Here is a 24,861-nt window from a genome sequence, read left to right as displayed (position 1 = left end):
TGAAACCGTCTATCAAAGTCTGACAGGCAATTTTCAGTCTGCTCCGTGTAACATATGCTGTCAAGTTGCGCACACGCATACGCTACAGAGCAGACTGAAAATTGCGTCTCCAGCTCTGACGCGAGGTTTTGGATGTTCCCCAAATATCACCCGGAACGATACTTCGGTCTGTGTGCCTTTGCTTTTGAGTCGAGTTAAAAATGACGGCTGTCCGATTAACTGCGATTTCAGTTCCTTCTCCTTTCTCTTTCTCAGATCGCTTTTCGGAAGGAAATCAGTTTTGTAGTTTTTATGAACAGTTCGAAAGTGCCTTTCCACATTTCCTTCTTTGGAATAGCAATGATATATTGACAGATCAGACAAACTCACTTCGATTGTGACATTGTGAGAAAAAAAATCCTCTTCCAATTCCACATCCAGCCCATACCCTCCCCAAACATTTTTTAAGTCCCTTCTTTAGTCGACATAAATTGGAAGGCTAACTAGATCACTTAGATAGCCGGAGTTCTGCAGTAGCTCGCGCGTTTGATCGTGCGTGCGGGATGACCAGTGTGTTAGAAGGAAGGAGATCTTAGACTGGCCGCCCTGTATGTCAATCAAATGGCAACTGCCATAGGGAGGATATATGATAGACTAACATTAAAAAAAAGTTCTGAACGCAACGCGATCTACCTGCACTACCTTTGCGATCTACCGGTCGATCACGATTAACGCATTGGGCACCCCTGTTTTAACCTTTTGTCCTTATCGCAGGTGTGACATTAACTTTGCTTAAATTCCAGACGTTCAAGCAACTTCAGCTAGCACAGCCGGCTTAAACGCAATAACTACACAAACAAAATAAACAGCGCTAACGTGAAGCAGCCTCAATATGCGCAAGGGAAAATGTAATATCGCTGACATACTTTCTTAAAGAGCTTTCTACGTGCAGGATCAAGTTGTTCATCCACCTGAAAAGACACTTTGCCTTCTTCGCCCCGTTTTCTGTGTACTACTCGTTACCGCGGCAACGACAAGCCGTCGCAATTTAATGACGCAAACGCCACGCGCTGAAGCTGCGATACGTATTTCCGCTGGGTTTTACCACTTTTCAAAAACTAAATGCAGGATATAAATCATAGCTTAGTCATTCGTGTGCTGTTATTTTTTACTCCCATTTAATATAATTATAAAACGTTATATTCTGGGAAAATACTGAAAATTTAGTCCCATTAGTTGAACATTGATGTATTAGTTGCCCACATTTCACTAAATAGTCTCGTCCGCCGTCTGCCGCCATTTTAAGATACGAGGATGGTGGATGAGCGTGAGTGGAGTGACGTAGAAATAAGATTTTCTTGAAAAATACAGATATTTGCAGATACTAGTTAAATATACAAAACGAAGAACTTGAAGATTTTTTTTTGTCAAGGGGTCAAACTTCGTCAGAATTTCTCACAGGAACAGGTCCGCTTACTTCCGAGACGATGCCTGCCGGGCCCGTTTCCATCGTTCAGCCGGAGCCCAATAACAAGGTATTTGCTCGGTCAGTTGTCTCGTGAATATGAGGGATTGTTCATTTTGCATTTTTAAATTTCATTCACACACACACACGTAGGTCATATTCCTGTATCGTCTTGCAGACCTTAAACTTGCCCAAAGCTAGAAGGGGGCCTTGCAGGTGAAGGAGGCTGGCTTCTTTTGAAGTGGGCGTGCGTTTGTGAGTTTTGTGTTGATGTCTGCGACATGTGGAGTGACTTGGAGGTGCTGTAGTTTTCCTCGAACGTTTTCCAGACCTCTAAATTGTAATTTTATTTTTCTAAATAACCGCTTCGCTGTTCTCATTTTTGTTTTTTTCCCGTTACTTGGCGGTTAGCGCGTTCAGGATATTGTTCGTTCATTTCCCCCCCACAATCAGGGTAGCAAATAGAGCCGGTTAAGAGGAAAGTGAACAACAACTTTGATTTGCCTGTTTTGATTTAACTGCTAGGCACCGCTTGTTAGCCCTCCTTTCATGGCGAGTGGCAGCAAGAGGGGCTTTATGAAGTGTCAAATATATTAGGCAATGGTAGAGCGTGACGTTTCTTTACAGATGCCATTATAGTAAAAACGGTCACTTTAGCCTCCTTGATTGTTTTTTAACAGACTGATCCAGTATTGCTAGCGGATATATGCTGCTGCTCTTGCCAAAGAACTCCCAAACCCGCTTATTCCAATTTAGTGCCGCGGGTGGCCATAGCCATTCTGACTTGTACGAAGGCCCAACAGCGCCCCTAGTGTCCGCAAAAGCTATAGAGCAGCGGTTCTTAAACTTTTTAACCGGAGGATCCAAATAATCGGTACTATACAGAGACCCAAGAAAAGTATTAATATCATTATACATAGACACGCAAAAAACGACAGGAAAAAAGCTATTTTTTTGTTTATCTTTATTGTCACATACACTGCGAGAGCATAATGAAGTCCTTGTGCAACGGTTGTGGTGAGGTGTAAATAAAGTAGCAGACGATAAATTAATACAGTGAATAAAAGCACTCCAGCCACCATAAACAAAAAATAAAAAAAATATTGTTCCAGTGTGGTGCTGAGATATTACCCGCTGCACTGAAGTCCCAATACATGTGGTTTATTGTGTGGTGGGTGAGGCAATGCACAGGCTCCCTACAGTACAATTTCACATAAACCAGTAAGAAGGAATTAGGAATTAAGTGACTTGTTGAAGAAGCTGTTTCTGAAGCAGTTGCCAAAAAAAGAGAGAAGTGGAAACGATGAATGAGCTGGGTGGTCATCATCAGTGATGATGGATTCAGTTTTCCTCAGACAACTGGTTGAGTAGATAGTGGAAAGTCGGCCTCAATGAATTTAGAATCTGCAGGGAACAGTCCTTTGGAGGAGTTTATCCTGGCAAGTCAGGTTACCAAAAAAGACCATGATGCATCTGGTCAGGTTACTTTCAGTAGTGCAGTGCTACAGGTGCACTTGTGTTTTGGTTCTCATTCCAAAGCTCTTAAGCCTCCTCAGGAAAAAAAAAAAGAAAGATCCTTTGCTCAGCATTTTTCAGTATGCAGCTGGTCATATGGACACCCAGGAAGCAGAAGCTTCTAACTGTCTGCACAGGGGATCTGTTGATTTAGAGTGGAGCATGTCTGTCTTTGTCATTTCTGAAGTCAACAGTAATCTTCAGGGAGAGGTGATTGTTATAGCACCGTACATTCAGGTCTGGTGACTCTACTAAAAGGGAAAATGGGAAAGAAGTAGATTGTTAACCATCCTTCCATTCAGCTTCATAAGCCGTTTATCCAGGTTCTGGGATACCAATCGCTGCAGTCTTTGGGTTTGAGGCAGGAAGAATTTCTGGTCGGCACAAGTTGCCCCCACAAGCCCTTGGGTGACTTGATGAACAGAGCTTACTTTTAAAAATTCACTGTTACTTTCAGAGAAAAGCCAAGCAAACTGACACCTTTTATTGGCTAACTAAAAGCATTACAATATGCAAGCTTTCGAGGCAACCATGCCCACACTTAATTACACCCCATTTTGCATGTGGTTGCAAGGACCTTCCTGGATATGGCGCCAGACAGTTGCATGGTTAGAAAATGCCAGTCCACCTAACCTGAATGTTTTTGTACTCTGGGACAAAACTAGTGTTCCAGAGGAAATCCATGGAGACACGGGAAGAACATACAGCTTTCACACAGGGGACCACCTTTGTCAATAACACAATAATTATCCTTCAAAAAGGGAACCATTCCTGAGGTATCTCATTGCCAATGCTTAATGTAAGTGTAAAGCCTGAGAGGAATGAGTTGTTCTGTACAAAGGGTGCTGCGCCAGGTTATTTTGGAAGACTTAAGAGGATAGGGCTGGTGAGTTTTGTTGGGTTGAATGTCCTATTCTTATCTAGAAGTTTCTAATATCCTAATTTATAATAATAAAATGCATTGCATTTGTCATTTCCAATAGATGGTACATCAGAAGCATTAACACTTCTTTTATGAACCTGTACCAAATCCATTGCATTGTGCACTGCAAACGTGAGTGACGAGGTTTGTTACATAGATTTTAACCTGTCCTAGACAAGTTGCACAGCTAGTAAGAGGATTTATAGGTGGAGTGGTGGCTCTGTGGCTAAATGGGTCTGGGCTGGCAACTGTAACGTTGCCAGTTTGAATCCTGGCAGTGACAGAAGGCCTTGAGCATGGCCCTTAACCTGCAGTTGTTCCAGGGGGCTATACAAATGGCTGACTGACCCTGTGCACTGACTCTAAAATGCTGTGTGAGAAATAAATTCTATATGGAAGAAAAGTATGAGGGACGTTCAAAAAGTTAGCACACTTTTTTTTCTCTCTATTTATTAAGAATTTCACCTTTCTACAGTGTCACATTCGTTTGCAGTGCAATTTTTCCAGCATTGTACCAACTTTTTATTGCCCAATTACCTTTCCTACCACCTTCACAGTTTCCAACAAAAGTGCAGAAAGCTTTTTTTTGTAAATTATTATTATTTTCACAGTACAGGCTGTATGTCATTAGCACAGTATATTGCACACAGTGTCAATGTCTGTCAAGATGTCTACTGGACCAGCTCAGTACCATTCAGCACACAGAGAACAAGACATCCTCAGCAGAGAGGTGACTATTTATAGTTCTTGATGGCACAAGGTAGAGGCTCAATAGATAAGTATTACTATACTATGGCAAACAGCAAACCGTCCTCACATACACATCACAATGATTAAAATAAAAGGCAACTAAAAACCAAGAAAAACTCAGACTTGGTTAAAGATGAGAGCAGTCCCGTTTAGGCATTATAAAGGTGAATTACCATTGATAAAAAAGAGCACCAGTAGCATTTCTTGACACACTTTGGCCGAAAATTTTGCTAGATGAAAGTCCTTAACACTGTTGTGTCAGAGAGAGGATGTGCAGCATTGTTGATAAGGGCCCTCAGTTTTGTCTTTATTCTTTCCTTTACTACTACCTCCAGTGGGTTGAGGGTGAGGCATATGACTGCAGCTGCCATTTTAAGTAGCTTGTTGATTTGGCAGGCCTCTTTAAGGCTGATTTTAGCAGGCCACCAGACCACAATGACTATCACAGAGTTATAGAACACATAATGGGCGTCCCTGTGTGCAGTCTTCGAAGAAAAAGAGGGACTGGAATTAAAACTTGTGGCCACTGTAGCCCTTCAGGCACTGAGTTTGACACCCCTGATGTATTGAAATGCTCATTAAATGTTTTCCATGGCTGTTAAGCTGTGCACATAAAGCTCTTATGCTGAGGTACCACCTGTTAGGTTATAAGGGTGCGTATTTAACCAGTTTTGTTTGTTTGTTCTTCCTTTGGCAGATTATTCTTATTTTCTACCCTTGGCATGGAATTGGTTGTGTCTTTGTTACAGCACTAATCTGCTTATGCAGTTTACAAGCTGTTTAATCTAGTGATTAGATATGGGGTCTCATCGAACTGCATTGGTGACAGTCGGTGCTTGGGAAGGTGCCAACTTAAACAAGTGCAATTTAAATAGCTATGAACGTAAGAGCTTCCTCTTACTCATGCTTTACTTTATCAGACCCTCTTATTTTCTTTTGATATCAGTATTGTGGGTCCAAGCCATCTATGTTTTTTTTGTTGTTTTTTTTTTAATTGTGCGTTTGTGTCAATCAGCTACATTTTTATTGTGGGAATAACATCTGCCAGGCCAAAGCCTTACTTAAAGTCAGGACATTTATTTCACTCTTTCGTACTATAAGTTTCTCTGCACATATTATAAGGTGTTAACTTTTTTTTTACGTGCTACGGTGTCTTGATTGAATTTGAAACATTTTTCTTGTCATAAATTGAAAATAACTGAATAGGTATAGTCAGGTTATCATTTAGTGTTTTTAATTGGTTATTAATAGTATAGGTTTGAATTAACATCGGTGTGTGCGTGAATATGCTGGTTGCATTCAGTTCTGGTCCTGCTTCTGCAACCTTGCAGTGGATAAAGATGTTAAGATGATGGATCAGTCAGCGTCCAGTTCACCACCACTTCCAGACTAGATTTTGGACATAATCCATGTCAAGCCATACCATGAAGTCCAGTGAATAGACATCTGAGCCTTTAGAGCTACAAACCTGAAGTAGCTGAACTTGTCCACTGTTGACCAATCTCAGAATTTGGACGGTCTTGTCCAAGTTACATTCATAGCACTCGTGTCTCAGATTTAGCATCTTTTATTTGGATTAATAAAGCAGGGACTGGTGATGTACAACTGTTTACTTTAGATAAGTCCTCTTCAGTTTCAGTCCTGGGAGATTTTCTTTTTTAGGCTTGAACTTGACGTGCTAGGTTTTAGACATTAGGGCTATACAATTTGTCACAGTATGTAATGATTCTAATGAAGCCTCCATCATTTCAAGTAATTCCTTAGTAGGCCTGTCTGTCTGATAAAGTGGTTTAAAAGTTTATTAAGGTAGGGAGTAAGATCATTGCTTGTTATCTCTTAGTTAAAAGATTTAAATCTTTAACACCATATCCTGTTGACTGTGGAAATTAGGCTATGTTATTGGGTGGGCGCATAGTACTTGTGGCTGTAAGTGCAAAAAAAAAAAAAAGGTTTAGAAAATAGATAACTTGTTCACATCCATGCTGCTTATGTAATTCCTTACCAAATTAAGCAGAACATATTTTTGAGTAAACATTGTGACTTCATTGGGGATTAGTTTTCCTTGCTTTTTTAGATCAAGAAGTTTAACTTTTAATCTTCAGTGTTCTCTATCCCAATATGCTTGCCAATGTCTAAATACAAAATAAATAACAAAAATAAATGTAAAGTTGGCTGAGCAATGGAAATGGAGGAAATGGCACACCGGATTATAGTGTGTAAATGAATAAACACACATCTGCATTGGCCTTAAAATCTGTTTTATGTATGGGGGTCGTCCAAAATGAAGTTTGTTGTGTGTTTATTATTATTATGTACATGTTTGTGTCATTAATTTCCTATTGTTGCATAAGTGTATGCCATAATTTCCTTTGAGAACATACCTGAAAGATTAAAATTTGTATAATTCCATGTGCCTTACATGAGCCATTAGGATATATTTATCTATTTTACATCTCGATTTCACTTGAATTAATCAACATACAAAACTGACTTAGCTACAGACACAGGACCTCAGTCCATAAAATATTGCTCGTGTTCCTATTGGGTGCTCATTTTCCTTACTGCGCCTGCTTATTTGAAGAAGTTAATGTAAATCACATTTGAGCATCTAGCTCAGTTCAGAATTTCTGTACCCCTCTTCCAGCTTTGAAGTGTATGACTGTGCTTGAGCTGGCAAAAGCAAAATGTCATGAGATGAAAGAGTCTAATTGTCAACAGACGAAGATGTTACTCCAAAGCCACCTTCTAATATTCATCTTCCTATTATTAAATCTGCCTAATCTACTTCAGAAATGCAAGGGCCTGGGACTATCCCAGCATCTTGAGGCACAGAGAAGGAGCCAAACTTAGATGAGAAGCCAGACAGTCGCTGTTGTCATTGCTGCACACAACTACATTTTAATTTAAGATGAATGTATCTGTTTGTATTTGTGTGTGTGTGTGTGTGTGTGTGGGTATGTAAATACATTAATAATTCGTTCCTTAAAGCTAAATATGTTGTACCTTCAGTAAAAAAAAATTCACTAGATCTTTTATGTTTGATAAACTCGTCAACTTTCTAATTTTTTTTTTTTTTTTGTCTTTTAAAGGTTGAAGATGGAAAAGATGAAACTCCAGCAGCAAAGCCTATTGTGGGTATCATCTATCCTCCACCTGAGGTCCGAAATATTGTTGATAAGACTGCCAGCTTTGTGGCCAGGTGAGCGCATACTTTTTGCTTGTAACTTTCTGACCAAACTGTTACAAAAATGATGTTCAGTTTTCAATTTTAGTGTAGTATTGTGAAAGTATAGACCAATGTCTCTGAACGAAACAAGATAAAATAGTGATGGAGCCTAAAAACACAATCCAGCATATCCATAGAAGTATACCAAGAACTGAATGTATTTGTTATCACTTTTTAGATTGGGTTGTTAAAAGGGCATAGGAATACAAGACAAATAAACTGAGCTGGAATAGAAATTGAGAAGCCTAAAATGTTCATTTCCAGTGTTCTTAGCCAAGTAGTCAGCTGGCCTGTCCCTAAACATCTCAAAAGGCACCACAGAGTAACTAATATAACAACAAGGAGGATAACCTGAAAAAAAAAAAAAAAGTCATTAGTACCAGTGTTAACCCTTAAACCTGCCACATAAATAGGGGGTTAGTGCACCCCAGGACACCAAATATTTTTTTGCAACACTTTTTAAGTAAACGTCACAATTCACCAAGAAAAAGTGAAATTTTAGTGGAACACGTTCTTTTTTTCTTCATGCAAAGAGCATCAAAATTACTGCAACACTGATCATTTTACACACTGCCAATGAACTGTAAAAACTATAAAAAAAAAATACTGCAACAATCTATTATTCTATGCACAAGGTGCAACTGACGCCATTGATGAAAAAGCAGTAAATCACCGAGCCAACTGCACTTGAACTGGCTGCCTACGAGCACACAGAGGTAAACGCTGACGCTGGCAGGCTAGTCTACTGCACCGGCTGAAACCCAGGGACAGTGAGGCTGCAGTGCTGTAGGGGGCAGCAGTGGTCATAAGCTGGCTACTCAATGAATGTACGGCACAAACTGATCAGCTCCAGTGTGCTGGCCAATTGCAGTCTGAACCGACTATATCCTGCTGCGGCGTTCAACGAATGTACATTCTGGCAAATTGCATTGGGAACCGAATATAGCCGGTTATGGCGGTTTAAGAGTTAACAAATCTGGAAAATCTGCTTATTTGACTGAATGGTTAAATTGTTTTCATCAGCTATATGTAGACTTAAAGAAATGTCAGTTCTTTGAGAAAAATATCTGGTTTCCTATGTTAAATGAATTCAAATTCTGTTCTTAGTGTTTTTAGTAATGTAATAGATCTCTTTAAATGATTTTTTTTTATTTGAACTGTTTCAATACAGAAATGGGCCAGAGTTTGAGGCCAGAATCCGACAGAATGAGATCAATAACCCCAAGTTTAACTTTCTGAATCCAAATGACCCCTACCATGCTTACTACCGTCACAAGGTCAATGAGTTCAAGGAAGGCAAAGCACAGGAACCTTCTGCTGTTGTGCCAAAGGTTATGCAGCAACAAGTCCTGCAGCAAATTCCTCAGCAGCAACTACCACAGAAGGTGAGGAGCTTTGGGGGAGACCAATCCACATATGCTGTAAAATCCAGCTTGAATAGGGCATTGCTATTCTTCCATTCTTGTCTAGAAAGCTGAAACCGAGTAACTCTGGTACAGTTGTGCTTGAAAGTTTGTGAAACCTTTAGAATTTTCTGTATTTCTGCATAAATATGACCTAAAACATCATCAGATTTTCACTCAAGTCCTAAAAGTAGATAAAGAGAAACAAATGTGACAAAAATATTATACTTGGTCATTTATTTATTGAGGAAAATGATTGACTATTACATATTTGTGAGTGGCAAAAGTATGTGAACCTTTGCTTTCAGTATCTGCTGTGACCCCCTAAACGTTTCCGGTAACTTTTGATTATTCCTGCTGTGGAGCCGACCGGACACAGACAGGCGGACATGTTGTTTTCAAACCACCACACGTTTATTTTACAAATATTTACAATAATACGGTCACTCAGACCCAGTTCAAAGTGCACAAACCCCAATACAGTCCTGGCCGCTCAATGCCTTTCTTCGGGCCGCCTCCACTCTCCTCTCTGCCTTGGGTGGAAGAAGGACGACTCTAGCCCTGAATGAATTGAGATGGCCCCTTTTATCCAGTTCCCGGATGAGCCCCAGGTGTTCCCGGTATTCCTCCCTTGGCCACGCACCAGCGTGGCGGAAGTGCCGGCTGTCCTCCCGGCAGCTCTCCGGGTGCTGTCCGAAATCTTCCCCCCAGCACTTCTTGGTGTGGCGGAAGTGCTGGGGTAACAGGTCCCCAAGGCATTGGGGCGCCTCCTGGCGGTGACCACGGGCCCCTACAGGGTGGAGCTTCCATGCCCTGTACCTGTGGCCCCCAGAGCAACCAGGAAGGCGGCCTCCACGTGATCCAGGGTGGGCTTTGACCCTCTTCCGGTCCCTCATGCCGTCCCGGCCGGGTCGTTGCTCCTGGCATCCCTGACACTGCACACCGGCTTGGAGGGATTTTAGCCCATTCCTCCCTACAGAACAGCTTCAACTCTGGGATGATGGTGGGTTTCCTCACATGAACTGCTCGCTTCAGGTCCTTCGACAACATTTCGATTGGATTAAGGTCAGGACTTTGACTTGGCCATTCCAAAACATGAACTTGATTCTTCTTGAACCATTCTTTGGTAGAACGACTTGTGTGCTTTGGGTCATTGTCTTGCTGCCTGACCCACCTTCTCTTGAGATTCAGTTCATGGACAGATGTCCTGACATTTTCCTTTACAATTCTCTGATATAATTCAGAATTCATTGTTCCATCATTGAAGGCAAGCCGTCCTGGCCCAGGTACAGCACAACAGGCCCAAACCATGATACTACCACCACCACCATGTTTCACAGATGGGATAAGGTTCTTATGCTGGAATGCAGTGCTTTCCTTTCTCCAGACATAACGCTTTTCATTTAAACCAAAAAGTTCTATTTTGGTCTCATCCGTCCACAAAACATTCTTCCAATAGCCTTCTGGTTTTTTCCACGTGATCTTTAGCAAACTGCAGACGAGCAGCAATGTTTTTTTTGGAGAGCAGTGGCTTTCTCCTTGCAACCCTGCCATGCACACCATTGTTGTTCAGTGTTCTCCTGATGATGGACTCATGAACATGAACATTAGCCAATGTGAGAGAGGCCTTCAGTTGATTAGAAGTTACCCTGGGGTCCTTTTTGACCTCGCCGACTATTACACGCCTTGCTCTTGGAGTGATCTTTGTTGGTCGACCACTCCTAGGGAGGGTAACAATGGTCTTGAATTTCCTCCATTTGTACCCAATCTGTCTGACTGTGGGGTGGAGTCCAAACTCTTTAGAGATGGTTTTGTAACCTTTTCCAGCCTGATGAGCATCAACAACTCTTTTTTGTGAGGTCATCAGAAGTCTCCTTTGTTCGTGCCATGATACACTTCCACAGACATGTGTTGTGAAGAGCAGACTTTGATAGATCCTGTTCTTTAAATAACACAGGGTGTCCACTCACAGCTGATTGGCATCCCATTGATTGAAAACACCGGACTTGAATTTCACCTTCAAACTAACTGATCATCCTAGAGGTTCACATACTTTTGCCACTCGCAAATATGTAATATTCGATCATTTTCCTCAATAAATAAATGACCAAGTATAATATTTTTGTCTCATTTGTTTGACTGGTTTCTCTTTATCTACTTTTAGGACTTGAGTGAAACTCTGATGATGTTTTAGGTCATATTTATGCAGAAATAGAGAAAATTCTAAAGGGTTCACAAACTTTCAAGCACAACTGTAAGTATGTCACACACACAATACTACATCAGGACTTCATTGAAGTAGTTTCTGTTGTATAGTTTTACAAGTATAAGTTAGACAGCTATTTATGCCCAAGCGAGGACTTTAGAATTATCACTTTAGAGTGCAAATTCTCCTTAACATAGATATACACATCTAATCATAGTACCTGTGCACGATGTAAGGATTTACATTTTCCTCTTGTCTCTAGCAACTCTTGTGTATAATGGCGTTCTAGTCCTTCAAGAATAAGCAGAGATCAGAAAGCCATTGTTAAGATATTTCTTGTCATATATTTTAAGGACAGAGAGTCACTTTAAGGTTTTTATTCTACTGTATTTGTCCCTGTACCATAAACTTGTTTGTAGAAATATTTGGGCCAGTGCGAATTTTACAGGAGAAACTTAATTCATATGATCAGATTTTGGATTTGCTCAGCAGCTTATCTATGTCTCATGGTATTTTCCTCTTCCTCCTCTTTCCTGTTTGATTTGTACCCTTTCTGGAGAAATTGACTTAAAGTCAACATTCAAGACTTCTTTTCATCCATAACCTGTGTTATTTGCGTTTTTATATCTACAGGTTCAAGCACAAGTGATCCATGAGACCGTGGTACCAAAAGAACCTCCTCCTGATTATGAGTTCATTGCAGATCCCCCCTCTATTTCAGCCTTTGATCTAGATGTTGTCAAACTCACTGCCCAGTTTGTGGCCCGTAATGGCCGTCAGTTCCTTACACAGCTAATGCAGAAGGAGCAGCGGAATTATCAGTTTGATTTCCTCCGGCCACAACACAGCCTGTTCAATTACTTCACTAAGTTGGTGGAGCAATACACAAAGGTAAAAAGTAATACATGCTTTATATGCTTCTGCTTCACCTGCTATAGATAAAGCTTTATATGAATAATATCGTTGATATGTACTATCGCCATTACTGGTTCAACAGTCATATTTTGGTTTACCAGAGTTAGCTGATTACCCCTCAAATCATTTTTCTCCATTCCTCATTATAGTGGGCATCCTTTGCTGTGAGGTGCATATTTTTCATATTGTCTTGACACAACTTCCAACTATCTTTTCTTCTGCATCCCTTTTGGCTTCATCCCCACCGCTTCCATTATAGGCCAAGTATGATTGGGTGAAGTTGTGCACCATATCTTGTGGTAAATAATCAAGCCTTGAAATAACAAGGAGGTTTGGGGCAGCCTCCCGTATACTTGAGAATTGGCTGCAAATGCAGTAAGGTTGAGAAAAATGGTCTTTACAGACAAGAGTCTGAACAGGCTAGAAAACATGGCAGATATACATCTATCTATCTATCTATAAAGTTGAAAAGCAGGACGAGGAGGGATCTTGGGACTGGAACTGGAAATGGGGTCATTAGGCAGTGGGCTCTTCTGTTGGTCTGGGGCAGAACTGGAAGTGACGTCTTCTGGGGCGGAACTGGAAGTGACGTCATGGGAGCCAGGCGGAGTTTCCCGCATTTGGTCTGCAGGGAGATGAGAGAGAGGATTAAGGCACCCTGCCACTCCTTGATCTGACCGAGAATTACCTTCTTTTGAGCCATTTAGCATAAAACTTGTCATCTCCAGACCAAGCCTTGTTCTTAACTCGCCATTAGCCTTCCTCTCAGGCTGTGTCACATCAAAGATCACATCTGTTGTTCCCTTCTCAGGCATGAAACTGAAACTGTCATCTGATGCATTTTTTAAAAATTTTTCTTGTCACTAGCGTTCTCTCAACCAATGGATTTGTGTGTTAGATTTAATTTTTGTTACTTTTGTAGTTTGCTTGCTTACATTTCTGTTTTGAAACCTTGTTTAACTACAATTAAATACATTTTGTACTTTTTATCTATACAGTTCTAATGCTTTCATTAAGTCAACACAATTAAAATGTTTTATGTTTCTTTGATGCGTGTTAATTGGTAGATTGATAGTCTTTTAGTGCATATGAACGAATCATGCTATATAGTCACTGCATAATGTATTTTAAAGTGTATCACTTTTAATAAGAAGCCTTAATGTATATATTTTTTAGATTTTAATTCCTCCAAAGGGGCTACTGCAGAAAATGAAGAAGGAAGCTGAAAATACCCGTGAGGTTCTTGATCAGGTAAAGAGTGCATATAAATAAGACCATGTAAAGCACAATCTTAAAAGTTGGAGTAAAATTTGTTAACTGTCGACTCTTGCTAATATACATCTTATTAAATGTACAGTCCCTGAATTTTTTTTTTTTTTCTTTTGAACTCTAAATCACAGGTAAGGTATAGAGTGGAGTGGGCCAAGTATCAGGAACGTGAGAGGAAGAAGGAGGAGGAAGAAAGAGAAAAAGAACGTGTGGCATATGCGCAGATTGACTGGCACGACTTTGTTGTTGTGGAGACAGTGGATTTTCAACCCAATGAGCAAGGTATTCCTTAAAGAAACAAACAAAACAAACATATTTAATTCTTGCACAATATAAAATTCCAGCATGAATGGTTGCCTATGCACCTGTATGGATATCTTTTACAGATTAGCAAGCATGGGGGTATACAGTGCAGCCACTACTTATATCGGGGGTCGCTAATTCCGGTCCTGGAGGACCACTGTGGCTGTAGGTTTTCATTCTAACCCATTTTATTTAAGTGCCCTGTTTGTGCTGTTAATTAACTTCTTGTGAATTCATTAATTGAATTGCTTTTTTAAGATTTGTTCTCCAGCATTTCTTCATTGTTCTTCTGAATTGCTTCATTTCTTTCCTTAAATGGCATCCAAACAGAAGTAAAATGTGAATTGAGTGAGCCAACAGAAGACCAACTAAGTCAAGGCGTCAAACTCCAACCAATTGCTAAATTAGGCGCAGAGTTAATTAAACCCGTTCTTTAATTATATGGTTTGTTGCTGCTCTCGTGGTGCATTAGCATACATTTTGAAAAAATAGTTGATTTTCCCTTTTCTAAAAACACACTGTTAAATTGTTATGGAGTCCTGAGCAGATCGACATTCCTGAGACCTTCTTTCTTTATTTTCGGATATTGTATGATGGACACCAGTTGTTTTGGGTCATTTTATATCTCATTATTGTCTGGCTGCTAATTAAGGAAAAAAGAAAAAAAAAGAAATAATTAAGGGGTCTGAGTCTTCAAGAGCAAATCAGTTAAAATTAGACAAAAGAAGTTAATTAGCAGAAAAAACAAGTCACTCATTCAGAAAAGGGTTAGAATGAAAACCTGCAGCCACGGTGGTCCCCCAGGACTGGACTTGGCGACCCCCGACTTATATCGCTGCAATGGACAGTTCAGGAGAGGATTCATTTTGCTCTTTTGTTTATTTATTTGCTTGATTTTTTAACTAACAGGTTATGAAGTGGAGGATTTCCGCTGCAATGCCATGTTAATAAAAATCTAAAATAATATACTTAAGTTGCTATTATGAATCGGCACATTTTTTCCAGGGACCCATCTACAGTATGAGACGGAACCAGATAAAGCAGTATTGTTAGCTGAACAATTTAAAAAATCAAAAAATACTTACTGTGATTACAGCATATCATTCAGTTATAAAATGGGGGATAAACTCCGATAATCCAGCACAAAAATTTATATTTTAAAGCTACTTTAGATTGCTGAGTCAGTGCTGATTACGTACACTGAAATTACCTTTGGAGATCTGCTGTAGCAGTCCCATGGACATTTAGGCCCCTTAGAGTAACATAGGTGTTATCTTCTCTCCTCACATCTAAAGCGTATCCCTTAATGTTTTGAAAGGATTGCTTATGTAATTAGGGTTCTCTTTTATGTTTGGTGCTATATTTAAAAAAAAATAAATAGTTTTTTAATGTTTTAAAGCTTGATTACTATACTGTCTCCCATTTTTTTCACTTGAGTTCTGTTGTGTAGAAGTGTATTTGCAAACAAGCTTCTTGACAATAAATTTTGTGTTTTTTAATAAAAATACTGTATATACTCGCAGATAAGTCGGGACTAGATTTCACTTATAATTTCTGGTATTTTATAATGTCGGTTGTATAAGTCGAATGTGGAAAACTCACGCTATTGGTCCAAGAGTTTGCGATATGCCAACGCTCACCTGAGAGAGTAACCACGGAGCACACAGCCTTTTTTCTATGTGGGTGTAGCAATGTGCTGTATCAGCGGGTGCTCCTAACCTCTTTCTCTATTGTGCCTATGTGACTACACAGTAATACCCAAACTATTCTGAAGCGACGTTTGCACTGATTCGTGTTGCTTTTGTATCTCACACCCTCATACACTTCTATCGTAAAACCATCCCTTATCTACGAAGGAGCGTTTGATCAGAAGAAAATACGAAGCTGGTTTTAAATTAAAAGTCGTTAAAGTAGCGAAAGAAATTGGCAGCTGCGCTGCTGCAACAAAATTTGAGGCGTCTGAGAAATTGGAGCGAGATTAGAGGAGGCAAGAAGATGTACAAAAAAAAAAAATTAAGTGTTGCATTTTTGAACAGGTGTATATGTCAGGGTCTTTTTTTTTTTTGATCGATTTTTTTTCGGGTTTTAAGACCCAACTTGTAGGTGAATATATACGGTAATAGGAAGCCATTAGGTCAGAGTTGTCCTCTGCTGGTAATTTGTGAAGGAGGACAAATTGAATTAAAACAAATTGTGATATATTTAAGATATGATAAACACACAATCTGAGTGAATCAAATGTTTACAGAGAAAGTACAGATCTGTATGCAAGTATTTTTAACCTGGAATTGGCAATAAGTAATGTTAAATTCATACATATTAAATATTCTTTTACATATGTTGAATGTTAGTAACTTAGTGGGTTGATGTTTTAATGTTCTGGTTAGAAATGCTTCCTCCCAACTTTGACTTTTTGAATCTAAATATTAGACTACCCACTTGGTGAACTTTATACATATGCCATGCATTTTTGAACAGGGGCATATAAGTCGGGGTCTGATTTTTATGATCAATTTTTCGGGTTTCAAGACCCGACTTACACGTGAGTATATACGGTACTTCTTTATAAGTCAAATAATTACTAGTGTAATCTAATGTGGACTCAAAGGCCTATATTTACAAACATTTGTATTATTTGATTTCATTTAAGTAAATTGACGTTCTCAAACCAGCTTAGTATGGGCCGGAATTGCAGGGGTTGCAGCCTGTCAAGGCAGAAAAGACTTCAGCTCTCAACCTGCTTTCCTCACCACATTTTAAAGTACAATCCTACTGCAATTGCAGGTCATTTCCCTCCACCGACAACCCCAGAAGAGCTTGGTGCTAGAATCCTTATACAAGAGCGATATGAGAAGTTTGGTGAGAGTGAGGAAGTTGAAATGGAAGTCGAGTCTGAATCGGATGATGAAGATACTCCTAATAAAGAGGAGACGACATCTGCTCAGCCTGATCAGGACACCCAAGTCCAAGATATGGATGAGGTAAATGTAGAGTGCATATGTGTGTTAAATAGTAGGAATCTTCAGAACTTCCACTATTATTGTCCAAGTTAAGAGAATATCATTCCACTGCCAACACCACCACCACCTAAATATATGCTTTAGAATGCCATTACTTTATTTAAAATTTTTAGATACTCCAGTATTTCACAAGTTTTCAAAGTTGAAATTCTGATTTATTCAATTTGTATTTTTACTGTAGGGCTCTGATGATGATGAGGATGGCATAAAGGCCCCACCACCACCTGAAAACCCAATGCCCCCGCCGCTTCCGCCTACTCCTGACCAAGTAATCATTCGTAAGGACTATGATCCTAAAGGTAAGACACTAAAAGTTTTAAAAATAAGCAGAGTTTACATGGGGGATTGGGAAATGTTGTTTTTTTTACAATAAAATAAAAAGAGGAATAACCTTGGAGGTCAAACATACAGTAGACGTCATGCAGTATATGTTTACTAAATTTCAGGTCAATATTTCAAATGGTTTGCGAGCTACAGTTGATTTAAAATTCTGGACAGACAAATGGACAGCCACAGTAACGTATTATATATAAAGATATATAAAAGGCCCTTGAAAATCTAAGTTCTGTAGTTTTTGTGAATGTACACCGATATATGCTTCGGTTTCTCAAAACTGTTTCTGCTAATTTCATTTTAAATTCACTGCTAAGCTAACTTGACATTAACATGAGAGTGGGGAATGACATGAAGCAACCAATCTTTATAGAATTCCATTACACCCGTTCTATTTAGATTTACTAAAAGTTGAGAGTAGAGGTTGGAGTCCCTGATTAAACAAATGTTAGCACTGTGTTTGTGTCTTGGGGTTTGCCTCACATAACCACTATTGCTAAGCAAGACTGAAACGTTTCCCTGTTCTTCTCTGGAGGCCAGAAAACAACTGTTTTTTTTTTCACCTCAATTAACTGTTCTGTCCTCCACCAATGTGTGTGCCTTATCTGGCATCCAGTAATGCTGTGTAGAGATTGTAATCCAGTATTCCCCAAAATAATTTGATTTAGTTCCTTGAAAATATCTGATTCATTACTTTACTTCATTTATTCACCTGTGCAAGTTTCATCCCAGTCGCCATCTGCTTTTGATGCTGCTACATAGTTCAGAAAAAGTATCAAAGAAAGCCAAGTGGGGATAAACGGGCCATCCCTATGCTGCGTATGACCTGTGTTTCCTGGTAATGTTGCCTTTGCTCATATTGTGAAGGTGCCATTGCTTTTCAGTTTTCTCTTGGTAGCATTACAGGGTCACTAGAGGATGTGCATAGATGTTTTATGTGAATTTTTACCAAAATATAGTGATCTCTCATCACCCAGCTCAAAAAACAATTAATTGTAAACTTATTGAATACCAATGGGTATATAAACTTAAGGTTAAGGTGATGTGTGTATATATATTCATATATGCATATATATTCAGTAGAATGTTTGTTTTACCTGTGAGATTCCATGTCGAGTGAAATTATGTCAGTTAAATGAGATGGGTTATGATTTGTTACAGTACAGGTGTAGAGTTAATAACTGTTGTAGCAGATTTAATTAAATAAATGATTCAGACACATTAGTTTCTTTTGTTATAGGTGATTGTACCCATTTGGTTACTTAAGATATTTTTCCCTCTCTCTACTGTCAGCCTCCAAACCTCAGACTGTCACAAGTACCCCAGATGAATACCTCATTTCTCCTATCACTGGAGAAAAGATTCCCGCCAGCAAGATGCAAGAGCATATGCGTATTGGTCTCCTGGATCCACGATGGCTGGAGCAACGAGACCGTGTCATTCGTGAGCGGCAGATTGAAGACGAAGTGTACGCTCCTGGTCTGGACATCCAGAGCAGCTTGAAGCAGTTAGCTGAAAGGCGTACCGATATCTTTGGTGTGGAGGAAACTGCAATTGGTAAAAAGATTGGAGAGGAGGAGATACAGAAACCAGAAGAGAAGGTAAGGAGAAAGTACAATCTTTAGATGTGTTACTTAGAATTACACAATTAGGCATTGCCTCTGAAGCAATTAATCCATTAGAGAAAGAATACAGTGTTAGGTTTTTAATTTTAATATAACGTAAAATGCATCTACTTAAGCACTTCTGCCATTGGTTTGACCAATTCAGGTCACATGGGATGGTCACTCAGGCAGCATGGCACGTACACAGCAAGCAGCCCAGGCCAACATTACACTTCAGGAGCAGATTGAGGCCATCCACAAAGCCAAAGGACTGGTACCAGAGGATGATACCAAAGAGAAAATTGGGCCAAGCAAACCTGCCGATCTTCCACCTCCACCTATTCCGTCTTCTGCCCCTAGTGTACCCACTTCTGCACCTCCTGTCACATCTGTCCCTCATCTTCCTGCGGTAAGCCTTGTGTACTCACTTGTGCCATTTCAAGTTTAGTACTTGCTTTTCCTGGTCAATGAGTATTAATGTTATTGTATGTTTTTGAGGAACTGAAAAGATGTTGTGTGCTTGTAATCATCATTTGTCCTTTGATTTCTAGATGCCTCCACCTCCTCCAATTAGGACCACTCTTGTTCCTGCAGTCCCAGTAATCCCTCGGCCACAAATAGCACCCGTGGTGCGCTTAGCACCTGGTCAGGTCATTACTTCCATGCCTCCCATGATTCACCCACCACGTATCAATGTGGTGCCTATGCCTCCTACCGCACCTCACCTCATGCCACCAAGACCTCCTCCAATGGTTGTTCCAGCTGGTATGAACACTTTTTTTTTTTTTTTTTTCTTTTATAACACTTTATGTACTGTTGTTTTTCTGTTTTTTTCCTTCAGTGTCTTTTTAAGAGTCATGGCACAGATGTCAATCATCTATACTAATAAAAGGCAAAGCCCTCACTGACTCATCACTAATTCTCCAACTTCCCGTGTAGGTAGAAGGCTGAAATTTGGCAGGCTTATTCCTTACAGCTTATTTACAAAAGTTGGGCAGGTTTCATTTCGAAATTCTACGTGTGATGGTCATAACTGGAAGCTAATTTTCTCCATATAATGTAATGGAGTTGAGCTCGATGGCCGTGGGGGGCGGAGTTTCGTGTGACATCATCACGCCTCCACGTAATCACGTGAACTGACTGTCAACGCATTACGTAGAAAACCAGGAAGAGCTCCAAAAAGCGCTGAAGAAAACATGCATTATACAATTGAAAAGGCAGCGAAAAATAAGAAGCGAGCGAGTGACGCATACTGTACAAGCATATTCATGCCTGCAGCTACTTCGGAAACAAAGCACGTGTAAACCTAAAGTTTAAATTAAGATCATAGACAGGCTGCCGCTGGCGTTTGTCATGCCCACGGCTAATGCGGGATACAAGTTTAATGAGAGGACGCAGGGTATAAACGACAGTTTTGATCACTTTCTAACTTAAGTTCAAATTGCTGGTCAAAGGCTGTGCTTATGCAAATTTCCGAGAGACTGTGTTTGTGGGGGGATTGACAGTTAAGGCGGGTGGAGGAGTCACATCATCATCTCCCCTCCCATTTCGCTCTGAGCTGAGCTCCGCAGCTAACGCCGTCTTCCGAAGCAACTTCGTCACACTGCCACCAAATACTCACAGAAAAATCCACAAGTTAATAGACGCTGTCTCTAGAGTTTCTCCACACTAAAACCTCCAGGCACTACTTACAAAAGGTTACATTGACAATCAGGTTACGTTATTTTTAAAATGTTTCCTTTTCTTAGCACAAGCACAGCTGAGAAGCTTCGATGCATGTCCTCCATAATGCGTTAAAAAATAACGCATTTAATCACACTTTGCATTACAAGCAAAGGGGAACTTTTGTCAATGCATGATTTCCTGGTACACTGATTACATTGATCAGCGCTTCCCAATTCATTTTACCCTCGCACCACCTTGGTTTGGGAAGAAGTATGAAAAAATATGAGGTTAACACAGAAAAACAGATCACCAATTCAAGTTTTATGCATAATCGATTCGCAATCAATAATTGTTTTGGTAAAGCCATACTCGGTGTAATCCTCCTTCCATTTTATAATTTTTCCGCCACTAGCCATGATTAAATGAACGGTAAAAAAGTAAGAGCGAAGCGAGGGTGTGTGTGTGTGTATGTGTGTATATATATATATGTGTGTGTATGTATGTATATATATATATATATATATATATATATATATATATATATATATATATATATATATATATATATATATATATATATATATATATATATATATATATATATATATGAATGACCTCCAAAGAGCGCGGAGACTTTTGATATCGTGGGTCTCCTGCCTAGCAAAAGTCGAGCAGCCGGTGTGCGCGCATAGCTGTGCCGGTCTTTGAGACGCTGACTGCGCTTCTGCCTTAAGTCAAAGTTAGCACTTTTAATTTTTTTCATCCTCCCCCTGAGCTATAGCCCAGACAAGTGCAAACACGGGACCCTTTTTCTACACCGCGGCAAACTAATATTAAGGCGCTTCGCACTTTTTTTGCACGTATACGATTATGAGGTCCGCTCGGATTATGAAGTCACGCACAGGAGTGGAGGACTGACTGTGCCATCACAGCCGATTAATGGTAGGGGCGTCTCCCCAATCTACACAAAACCCACCGCGACTGTCCCCAAAAGGCGATCATAACGTCGGCGAACACATCTCTCAATACTATATAAAAGAAAAAGGCAACTTTCCTTCCTTTACCCCTTTTTTCCTTTTATCCCAAACCAAAGCCTTTCTCTCTTAACACTGCAGAGGACACAAAACTAATTTTCTTTAATTGCTGGTAATGCCGGTAAGGCACATTACCAGAGGCAGAAATTTGGACGTTCACATAGACGCCGTGGTACATTTTCTGATGCAGTTAGACGAAAACAACTTTGTGATGCTGCCGCCAAATGCACAAAACAATTACTTTGACAATCATGTTACGTTATTTTTAAAATGTTTCCTTTTCTTTTTCATTACTTCTTTGACACACTACTTCTCCATTGCGAAGCGCGGGTATTCTGCTAGTCATCAATATCAGAGTTAATTTCCTGTCTGTTTTAAATAGCATTAGAAATTGCTTGTTAAATGTAAAGCAACAGATAATATGGCTGAAGCATATTCTTTCAACAGGAGAGTTACATTTCCTCTTTGCTTGTATGCTTTGTGGAGTACTTTTACAACCATCAAGTGAAATCCAATGTTTTGATGTATTTTCTCTCTTTTTTTTTTTTTTTTCTCATTTTGTAGCTTTTGTACCAGCTCCTCCAGTGCCTCAGCCTCCTGCCTCTGCTCCAGCACCCATGCCACCCTCTCATCCTCCTCCCCCAATGGAAGATGAGCCCACAAGTAAGAAGATGAAGACCGAAGACAGCCTAATACCAGAAGAGGAATTCCTTCTGAGAAACAAGGTACACATGTACTGTTTGAATCCATCCAGCCATTATCCAACCGGCTATATCCTAACTACAGGGTCTTTATTTGAATACAAGTCAAATTAAATTTACAAAGTGTTTTCCACACTGTCCCAAAATTCTGGAATACTTACTTCTGCTGTATCCCATTGCATTTATTTTTGTGAATGTGTTTTGTTGTGAGTAGCCTATATTAGTTTATCTGCCTTCATTAGGTGTATACATTTGATATATGTTTATTACACATCACTTGAATATTTTTCATTTATTTTGTCTCCCTTCTCAGGCTCCTGTGACTGTAAAGGTTCAAGTCCCAAATATGCAGGACAAGACAGAATGGAAGTTGAATGGACAAGTCCTCAATTTCACCCTTCCCCTCACAGATCAGGTATATAAAAGGGACTAAAGAGATTTGCTGTTCCTCTTCTTCAAATGAATTATGTGTTTGACAGTGGGACTAAATTAAATTGTTTTTTTCATTTGACTATAACTGATTATTACCAATGTAGCTAAAAGTGTAATTTTTGCTAACTCATCTCTTTCCACGTACTTGATTGTTTTTTTTTTTCCATTACAGGTATCTGTAATAAAGGTTAAGATACATGAAGCTACAGGGATGCCTGCTGGAAAACAGAAACTGCAGTATGAGGTAATGTGGGAGAATCTGCTGTATTGTTTGTATGATCTAAATAAACCACTTGTTTCAGAGGTTTGAGGTTGTGGTAATGGAGAAAAAAGTATGCATTGCTAAGCCACTGTTTTTTTTAGAAAAGTGTAGTTTGCAAAATCACATCCCCTGCCTTTCATCATTTGTTTTGAATGGTTAGGGTGGGTTATTTAATAAATTTATTATAACTGTTGTTGTTTGTGGGAATGCAGTAGCATGTTGGGTACAGTCCACAGATTGACTCATTTTAACCTTTCAAGGATGATTCCGTTTAAGTTAATACAGGAACATGGTGGGTTGGGGCAGTTATGCAACATCAAGATGTCACGTTAAGGGCTACTGCAATAGTACAGGTTGTCCTGGTAGGATAGTTAAACAAAAAAGCTGTATTGTCACTTTAAATTAAACCAAGCAAACAATAATGACATCTGCAGGTTGGTTGTCAATAGGCACTGTCAGGCATTTTTCTATAATTGTTCAATGTTTGGAACAAGGAAAACCTGAATATAAAATACCTCTAGTGGCATATTGTCAAGAATTCAATTATTAACTGAACATATTTCTTTGTTTTAGAAGTGGTGCAGCATTAAACAGATATCAAACCATATCTCGTAAGATGTACGGTTCATGACAGGTCACTATAGGTTACTGGCTGTGTTTTTTACACCCATTTCTTATGATTTCTGAACTATTTAATCAGCATAAGTTGGCTAGGGCCATTACAGCAGAGCATCTATCTATCTAATTATAGAAAACAATCCGATCAAAATGCTTGAGGTAGTTCTCTCGTGAAAAGTGGACAGAGATACAAACGGCTGTCAAAAAACAATAAGAAATTTTTCACCTGAACCACGAAATTTTTAAAACCGTTTCTTAGCAAGCACCTATGGGCCAAGGGTAACTTACATTTCAAATTTCAAGGCCCAAGCCCCTATGGTTCGAGAAATTTTGTGATGAGTGTGTCTGTGGTATTTGGCTTTTTAATATATATATATATATATATATATATATTCAAGTAATCTCATTCTGAACAGTGGTGTGTTTGTGTGCTTACTGGATGATTTTTACATTGTATTTTGTAATTTTGTCTTTTTCTCAGCTGGATTTCATGTACCCTTTTTCAAAATGTGCTTTGTGTGACCAGATGATGTAATAGAGTTTGGTCGTGATGATATGAGATCATGTTGTTAAAAACTATTGAATTTTTTTTTATTTTTTATTTTTAGGGCATTTTCATCAAGGATTCAAATTCTTTGGCCTATTATAACATGAACAGTGGCTCAATTATCCACCTTGCCCTGAAGGAGAGAGGTGGCAGGAAGAAGTAAATGGCGGTACAGCCACACCTGGTGGAAGGTTTTGACGTAAAATGAGTTGGATAGTTGACATCACACCGTAAGAGTTATTGAGAGAAATGAGGCATTTAATTTATTCACAAATGTCACAGACCTGGGAAAAACAAATTACTGTTCAGTTCAACCTTTAATATGTTGAAACGTGGAGTTCCTGTTATAAGTTTATCTTGTAAATGCCAGCTTTTTACCCCACCCTTTGTGTATAAAGCATTTAAAGCAACAAAGATTTTTCACAAAACACTGAAGCGTTTGTGTTTTTCATATAAACCTGAGCCATTCTGCAAGTAAATGGCCTTAAATGAATAAGGATCAGTAGGGTCCCCAGATTGGTGTTACCAGAGCAGTACGTTTTTGTTGAATCATGGTTTCTTAGACTTGTTTTATTGTAAGTGCCAGAGGTTAAGTGGTGCACGTTCTTTCAAAATGCATCCATGTTGCCTATCCTGAAATTATATAATATGCTTAATTCAGGAATGTTAAATAAAAGAAGTTATTTTATGGC

At 39.4% G+C, this 24,861-nt stretch overlaps 2 protein-coding genes across 4 annotated transcripts in view; one reads left to right on the top strand and one right to left on the bottom strand.

Moving 5' to 3' along the window:
• ccdc157 (coiled-coil domain containing 157) overlaps nucleotides 1-998 on the bottom strand; it is a 31,704-nt gene extending 30,706 nt beyond the window's left edge. For all 3 annotated transcript variants that reach the window (XM_039772332.1, XM_039772334.1, XM_039772335.1), the window contains exon 1: nucleotides 906-998. In XM_039772332.1, the coding sequence (XP_039628266.1) occupies nucleotides 906-946 (41 nt within the window). In that variant the 5' untranslated portion in view covers nucleotides 947-998. The remainder of the gene's footprint in view (nucleotides 1-905) is intronic.
• Nucleotides 999-1,274: 276 nt separating this feature from the next.
• sf3a1 (splicing factor 3a, subunit 1) lies at nucleotides 1,275-24,861 on the top strand. Its single transcript, XM_039772231.1, has 15 exons — nucleotides 1,275-1,514; nucleotides 7,721-7,830; nucleotides 9,029-9,242; nucleotides 12,100-12,357; nucleotides 13,558-13,632; nucleotides 13,782-13,932; nucleotides 16,738-16,934; nucleotides 17,155-17,272; nucleotides 18,600-18,907; nucleotides 19,077-19,319; nucleotides 19,462-19,675; nucleotides 22,174-22,334; nucleotides 22,624-22,725; nucleotides 22,915-22,986; nucleotides 24,231-24,861. The coding sequence occupies exons 1-15, from the start codon at nucleotides 1,467-1,469 to the stop codon at nucleotides 24,330-24,332; spliced, it is 2,373 nt and encodes a 790-aa protein (XP_039628165.1). The 5' UTR covers nucleotides 1,275-1,466; the 3' UTR covers nucleotides 24,333-24,861.

Source organism: Polypterus senegalus, chromosome 12 (genome assembly GCF_016835505.1).
Source record: "Polypterus senegalus isolate Bchr_013 chromosome 12, ASM1683550v1, whole genome shotgun sequence".
Classification (NCBI taxonomy): domain Eukaryota; kingdom Metazoa; phylum Chordata; class Cladistia; order Polypteriformes; family Polypteridae; genus Polypterus; species Polypterus senegalus.
Note: the sequence above shows the minus strand (reverse complement) of the source record. Positions and strands in the feature narration are given on the sequence as shown.

Bases quoted from the DNA above. Each gene is read 5' to 3' on its own strand.
- sf3a1 (XM_039772231.1), top strand. From the start codon at position 1,467: ATGCCTGCCGGGCCCGTTTCCATCGTTCAGCCGGAGCCCAATAACAAG. The intron at 13,933-16,737 runs GTATTCCTTAAA...CTGCAATTGCAG, and splicing joins TTTTCAACCCAATGAGCAAG to GTCATTTCCCTCCACCGACA. The intron at 22,987-24,230 runs GTAATGTGGGAG...TTTTATTTTTAG, and splicing joins AACAGAAACTGCAGTATGAG to GGCATTTTCATCAAGGATTC.